Source organism: Adiantum capillus-veneris, chromosome 26, assembly GCF_014529385.1.
Source record: "Adiantum capillus-veneris isolate H3 chromosome 26, ASM1452938v2, whole genome shotgun sequence".
Lineage (NCBI taxonomy): Eukaryota > Viridiplantae > Streptophyta > Polypodiopsida > Polypodiales > Pteridaceae > Adiantum > Adiantum capillus-veneris.
The window spans coordinates 99,987,306-99,994,771 of NC_140956.1; the positions used below are offsets into that span (position 1 = coordinate 99,987,306).

Below are 7,466 nucleotides of genomic sequence, written 5' to 3' on the forward strand. Positions count from 1 at the left end.
TTCAGAGGGTGGTTCAAGCTCCCTCTAGCTCAGCAGAAAATCAGATTTGGGAGGTAATTTTGGCAGGCGTACGGGGGTTTCACTTTTTGGCAAAGGCCTTCTGAGCGACGCCATTCGTAGGACTATGGGAGGGTGCTCTTAGGGGTCTATGTAGAACCCCTCCATATGAAAGCACGAAAACCAGGATATTCGCATGGGGCAGTGGGGCAGCGGGCTGCATGAGAGGTTGAGAGCTCTGCCTTGAAAAGAGGCTCTGTGCGGGTCCCTTGTGCTACTTGTAGGCGAGCGACAAGTGCCATGTGTGCATCAAGCCGCTGTGGAAAACTCGACACGTACTCTGACCGTGGGTTACTTTCTCATACAACACCAGCCCTCCTCTCTCCTCTCTGCGTATCGCTCGCCCCATCCCCCCACCCCCCTCCCAACACACACACGCACCCACCCACTCACACCTGCATTTTGCCATTCCCGCAGCGCAGGTAGCCTCCATGGCTGCGAACGAGTGGATCAATGGGTACCTCGAAGCTATCCTCGGTGTAAATGAAGAGGACACCCTCGTCCCCCCGCTTCGTGAGAAAGGCGATTTCAGCCCAGCAAGGTACTTCGTGGATGAAGTTGTAGCAGGGACGGACGAGCTAGCTCTTCACAAAACATGGATGAGGGTAAAGCCTAAATCTTAAATTCCCAGCAGTCAAAGCATGAGCAATGGAGTCGATTCTCTGTAATGCGTTTGATGGGTCTGAAACAGGCAACTGCGACAAGGGACGTTCAAGAAAGGAGTGGCCGCATGGAGAATCTGTGCTGGAGAATATGGCACCTATATCGCGCAAAAAAGAAGGCAAGCATCTGATTCCCAAGCTGTCTTCTTTCTACTGCATGTGCTTGTGTATGCATGTGTGTGTGCAGATGAACACAAAAGGGTCACAATGAAACAAAATGCACCTTTGTAAAGTACAGACCTTACTAACATGCCTCCCAAATTCCTGCATGTTTGCTGGCCACAGCAGTACTCGTGTGTAAACGCATGTGCACACAGACACACGCGCACACACACACACACACACACACACACACACACACACATGCAGTCTTATTCCTGCACCATATTGAGGATCCTTTCCCTCTTTGAATTCATTTCTGCTTGTGTGACTATACCAAATTGGATCTGCCATGCAGATGGAATGGGATGCCACGCAACGCTTGGCAAAGCGTCGCCTTGAGGATGAACAATGCCAGCAAGATGTTACTGGTGACATGTCTGAGGATCTTTCGGAGGCTGAAAATGCTGGTGAATCACTCATACCAAATGCAGGCGAGGGAGGCAACATTAAAATTTCCGAAAGCCGGACCGATGTGTCAGGAATAGGGGATCCACATAAAGAGCGACGACTCTACATTGTGATGATCAGGTATTTGGTAGTCATTGTAGTCTTAAGCTTCAGGAGCTTTTTCTTAAATACCAAACTGTTCTGGCTCAGTGAAGTTCTCTATTGCGAATGCCCACCTCTGTACTAGGTGGAGTTCTATAATTCGAGAAATAATTGCATCTCCCCTAGAAGTAGCTGATGTGTTCAATAGTATTTTCTGGGGGATCTAAGGAGAATTTCACAGCATCCTATTTTGAGGAGAGGTGTTGTGTGTGGTATGGTATAAAGGTTGGTCTGATGCTGCTCAAAAAAAGAAACGGATTTGGACATGTAGATGTTCAATAAAGTGAAGAGAGTGAGAGCGAAGACTTTGCATGCAAATTCTCTAACAGCCAGTAAATTAAGAGCACCTTACCTATTGAAGGCATCTATTCGGAACACTACTGTGCAAGTTGTGTGTATTGCTATGCCAGTATTTTAAAACTAGGTGGGAGAAGACACAGAATGCCTATCGGCATTGCTCACGCATTTTACGAGATTAAGTGATTTCTAGTCGTGCATTCAATTTGAAAGAAGTAACGTTGGCAGACTCACCCACTTGTGTGTTTCCTATACTTGCAGTCTGCATGGTCTCGTCCGTGGAGATAACATGGAGCTGGGAAGAGATTCGGACACAGGTGGTCAAGTAAGCAGTAATATAGCTGTATGTGTAGTAATGTATGGTATGTGTCAAGGGTGCAAACAGGATTTTATGCATGCAATATTAATTGAATGTGTCAGTGGGTAAACAATGGTTTTCATTCTATTGATAGTACTGATACACCTATAATATACGTCGATCAACAGGTCAAATACGTTGTAGAGTTTGCAAAGGCGTTGGCAAAGCTCCCTGAAGTCTACAGAGTTGATTTACTCACTCGGCAAATTTGTTCTCCAGAAGTAGACTCTAGTTATGGAGAGCCAACGGAAATGCTTAGTGATGTGTCCTACGATGACGATGACGAAGAGGTGGGCCAGAGTGGGGGCACATATATCATCAGAATACCATGTGGCCCAAGGGAAAAGTACTTGAGGAAGGAATTGTTGTGGCCATACATTCAAGAGTTCGTAGATGGGGCACTAAGTCACATTCTTAACATTTCCAAAGTTTTGGGAGAGCAAATTGGAGATGGGCAGCCTGTCTGGCCATACGTTATACACGGACATTACGCAGATGCTGGAGACATTGCTTCCCTATTGTCTGGTGCCCTGAATGTGCCGATGGTTTTGACCGGGCATTCTCTTGGCCGGAACAAGTTAGAGCAGTTGCTCAAGCAAGGGCGTCAATCAAAAGAAGATATTAATGCAACTTACAAAATCATGCGTCGCATTGAAGCTGAAGAGTTGTCCCTTGATTCTGCAGAGCTTGTGATTACTAGCACAAAGCAGGAAATCGAACAACAGTGGGGATTGTATGCTGGGTTCAGCGTTAAGCTTGAGAGGACTTTACGCCTTCGTGCCAAGCAAGGAGTGAATTGTTATGGACGGTACATGCCAACTATGGCTGTAAGTATTTGTTATCCTAAATCTTCAAGATTCTTCATCAGACGATTTCTTGTAATGCATATATCAAGTTGTGTGTGTGTGTGTATGGTAGGTAATTGCACCAGGGATGGACTTCAGCAGTGTGGTGGTTCCTGATGTTGGTGATGTTATCGAGGACATGGAGTCTGTCGCGTATACTAGCCAAGATGGGACTGTTGTGGCACCGGCTTCTAAACCAGATCCTCCATTGTGCGATGAGGTATTTAAATAGATAGCTAGATTGATTGATGCATGTGGGTGTGCACGTTCCCAGAGACACAGATACTCACAGGTGATGTTCACTGATTGTCCACATGAACCTTCACAGATTTTGCACTTCTTCAGAAACCCTGCAAAACCTATTATTCTGGCTTTAGCTCGTGCTGATCCAAAGAAGAACATACCGACCCTCGTGAAAGCTTTTGGAGAGTCAAAGTCTCTTAGAAAGCTTGCAAACCTGGTCAGTAACTACTTTTAATATTCCTTTGCTCCTAATTTTTAAAATACAGGTGAGATGACCTTGCTCCTTGAATGCTATGGTTTGGTGTAGACGCTTATCATGGGCAACCGCGAGGACATTGATGAAATGCCATCTGGAAATGCCAGTGTTCTGTTGACTGTCCTAAAGCTTATTGACAAATATAACCTGTATGGGGAGGTAGCGTACCCCAAGCACCACAAGCAGTCGGAGGTTCCAGATATATACCGGCTAGCTGCGAAGACAAAGGTAGTACGTCTGTACGTTCATCTATAAACATCTGTAGCAGAGCATGTGGCTGACAACGAGAGTCATTATGATGCAGGGAGTATTCATCAATCCAGCCCTTGTGGAGCCATTTGGTTTAACTTTAATTGAAGCTGCTGCCCACGGACTACCAATGGTAGCAACCACTAATGGTGGGCCAGTTGATATTCATCAGGTCCGTGTTCATTTAAATTGTAGGGCTGTTGTGTTTAGACTCTTGAGTTTAATTGATGCCAGCTGTAAAATCAGATGTGAGTTGCTACTAAACTCTTTCGAGTATATGATCTAACAGGCGCTAAACAATGGCTTACTGGTAGACCCGCATGACTCGAAGGCCATCGCAGCTGCTCTTTACAAGCTGGTATCTGACAGAAACTTGTGGACTGAATGTAGGCGAAATGGTTTAAAGAATATACATTGTTATTCTTGGCCAGAACACTGCAAGATATATCTTTCCAGGGTGGCCCTTTGTCGAAAGAGGCACCCACATTGGCAGAATGATGATTTGCTTGATGGCAGTGAGGAGTCACAAAGCTTCAATGACTCACTACAGGATATACATGATATCTCATTACGTCTTTCAATTGATGGTGACAAGTCAGGTGGAGGGTCGTTGAATGGACCTGCTGATCTTGAGAAAATGGTCCAAGATGGCTGTGATGGAGATGAAAATGAACATGGACTAACAGGTCGCATAAAGAGGATTCTAGAAAAGATGAAGGGTCATGAAACCCATAAGGATGGGGAGCAGCATTCAAATTCAAGGCCAGAAAAGGCCATACCAGAAAGGGCCATGTCCTTGAGTGCTACCAAGGCTGCTCTTCTGAGGAAGAGAAAGCATATATATGTGATTAGTGTAGATGTGTATGAGAAGGATGGGAAGCCAAGGAATGACTTTGCCTCCATCATAAAAGAAATCTTTAAAGCTTTAAAAGGTGAAGGCAGTGCCAGGTCCGGTGGGTTTATCCTATCAACTGCTCTTTCAGCAGAAGAAACTATTTCTTTTCTCAACGGCAATGGGATTAAGCTACTGGAGTTTGACGCACTTGTTTGCAGCAGTGGTAGTGAGTTGTATTATCCCACAAGTGACAATGGCAAAGATGGAAAGCAGCTGTCAGCGGATGCAGACTATGAAGCACATATAGATTATCGATGGGGTGAAGACGGGTTGAGGAAAACGATGCAGAAGTTCATCAATTCTTTGAGTGAGTCTGGTAAAAAGATGGCTTTGGAGGAGGATCAGCAGTCTGGCTCCTCCCATTGCCTCAAGTATTTAGTGAAAGATCCATCTAATGTAAGTGCTTATTCTTTACAGGGGTCGTTAATGCATCCGGTCTGTAGTGGATGCTTGTAAGGATTGTATGTACGCAAATGGCTAACTGTCCTTTTTCTGTTCAGGTTCCAACCGTTGAGGACTTCCGGGAGAGGCTGAGAGGAAGAGGCTCCCGATGTCATGTGATTTACTGCAGGAACAAGGCCAAGTTGCACATTGTTCCGTTGCATGCTTCTCGTGCTCAAGCCTTGAGGTGGGTCTTCTGACTTTACTTGTTCTGCACTTCTGATTTGTAGTGCCGCAGATAATCTTTAGCACATAACGGAAATTGTTGATAGTAGCCTCATTATTTGGTTAGGAAACCCCCCCCCCCCCCCCCCCCCCGCACCCCACCCCCGGCCCCCTCTCTCTCTCTCTCTCTCTCTCTCTCTCTCTCTCCCCACACACACACACACACGAGCTTGCTTTCCCACATTTTCAGCCATGAGCTCTCCCTACACACCTTCCTCTCCCTACCATGATGTGGGCTCTCATTGTGACGCTCATTTTTCTAATTCTTGAGCATCAAGTCAACTTATCAGCTCCATACACACATGTTATGTTTCTCTCTCTCTCTCTCTCTCTCTCTCTCTCTCTCTCTCTCTCTCTCTCTGGTTTTGCATTGCTGATAATTGTTCATGTGCCTCAGGTATCTTTTTGTGAGATGGGGAGTGGATGTGGCCAATATGACAGTGTTTGTAGGGGAAACCGGAGACACAGATTATGAGGAGCTGATTCCTGGATTGCACAAAACTGTGATATTAAAAGAGGTGGTAAAGGAAGGCTCCGTTAGCTTGCTGCACAACTCTCAGACATACAACAAAGACGATGTTTTACCTTCTGATAGTCCCTATATAGTGACTACTGAAGGTGGCTTCAATGCAGAGGATATAATTTCTGCTCTCAAGAAGCTCAGCTAATTTTGCTAATTAATTATTTATATGAGGTTTGCCAACCATCAAAATAATGGTGGTTTTTCTCGTTATAATCTATTATTAGGTCTAGACGCCATACTAGACCGCTCTGTAACATACGCCATCTACTAATGAAATGGTGCCGAAATTCTAGTCACATGTATTCTGCAATCTTAGCCTCTGGCTTATCATCAGAAGGAAATGCTATGACAAATGAATGCCGTGTTCTATGGTTTATATCCACTTCAGGCGTTATTGCTTTGTCAGGCTTTTGCCCATTCAATTCCTCGCTAGAGGCCTAATGATGAATTTGAAGGAAAATGGATGGATGCTGGCAATATGACCGCCACCGCAAACCCTTTCTAGTTGCTAAATTTACGTCTTAAAGTTCTGCACTACTTGTCAGGCTCAACGAGGGAAACGTGGTGAAGGGATAGTCTCCAAATTTGAGTCCTCTCAACAACTAATCCTATCTGACGAGTTTTGAACTCGAGACCTTTGAAGACCTCGAGGATGCTGCTGACAGGTGTCGAACCATGCACGAGACCTCGCGCAATAGAAAGAGGTCCTCAAAAGATAGGGAAAGTATCTACAAAAGATTCCTTATAATTTGGATTATTTAACCAAACTTTCTTTTGTGCTCAGTGAATATGTTAATGTAATAGATTTTATGGTTCCCCTTGCTAGCCTATGTACCTCGAGTCTTAGGTCTGGTCTATATCGGTTGGTGGCCTGTGGCTCGGGTTGAGCAGGTCTGATGATGTATTTTTTTTTGTTTTACTAATCTAATCTTTCCACCCACCTATTGTGGGTCTTGCCAAAAAAAAAAAAAAACTAATATCATAGAAACTGCTATCGTAGGTGGTTATAAATTGCGACCTGATTTAGTTAGTTTTACGAGATTGTGCCCACACCCACACTCGCATCTCACAAAGGTTGAACCATAGAGGATGCTTAAAGCCCTCCACATGACATGCTAGGTGGATATCTTAATGTAATAGACTTGGTGGCTCTTAATGGCTTCTAAAAAATTTAATTTCTTAAAACATTCGTAGACAATGAACTTTTGAAGCACATCATGCAAGAAGAAAAAACTGCGAACAAGGTAAAGAGCAAAATGGAAATTTACAAAGTCCTAGAAACTTAGAGGGCCTTTTTATGTGGCCATGATTTTGGGGGAGTTTCATGAGCGTAAATGCCCCATATTAAGGATGCTAATTTGAGTGTAGCCCATGTTTGTACCTGCACAAATTTCATTCCCGCTCTGTGTGGGTTTTCCTTTGTGATCGGACTTTCTTTTTCTGTTTGTGTTTATTGTAATGACCGATGTCAGCATCCCATCTGTCATTGTATTGATCATTTTTTTGTGATCAGACTTTCTTTCTTTGTTTTTGGTGTCTACTGTAATGACGGTTGTTACCATCCCATTTGTCATTGTATTAATCATGTCTCGGTTACTATGTCCACCTCGTCCTGTTTATCCGACTTCCTACATGTCATTTTCTTGCTTCGCCTGCTCCCAGCCCTACCATCCGTATGAATCTTTCTTTGTCCTTCGTGTTTGC

General features: G+C 44.4%; 1 protein-coding gene across 1 annotated transcript; it reads left to right on the forward strand.

Moving 5' to 3' along the window:
* Window positions 1-271: 271 nt before the first annotated feature.
* Window positions 272-6,136, forward strand: LOC147423890 (putative sucrose-phosphate synthase 2). The gene is made up of 12 exons (XM_086500942.1): window positions 272-662; window positions 749-838; window positions 1,177-1,409; window positions 1,989-2,052; window positions 2,214-2,912; window positions 3,004-3,150; window positions 3,259-3,390; window positions 3,481-3,657; window positions 3,734-3,850; window positions 3,968-4,969; window positions 5,074-5,201; window positions 5,637-6,136. The coding sequence occupies exons 1-12, from the start codon at window positions 489-491 to the stop codon at window positions 5,905-5,907; spliced, it is 3,234 nt and encodes a 1,077-aa protein (XP_086357068.1). The 5' UTR covers window positions 272-488; the 3' UTR covers window positions 5,908-6,136.
* The last annotated feature ends 1,330 nt before the right edge of the window (window positions 6,137-7,466 follow it).

Bases quoted from the DNA above. Each gene is read 5' to 3' on its own strand.
- LOC147423890 (XM_086500942.1), top strand. From the start codon at position 489: ATGGCTGCGAACGAGTGGATCAATGGGTACCTCGAAGCTATCCTCGGT. The intron at 663-748 runs GTAAAGCCTAAA...GGTCTGAAACAG, and splicing joins TTCACAAAACATGGATGAGG to GCAACTGCGACAAGGGACGT. The intron at 2,913-3,003 runs GTAAGTATTTGT...TGTGTATGGTAG, and splicing joins GGTACATGCCAACTATGGCT to GTAATTGCACCAGGGATGGA.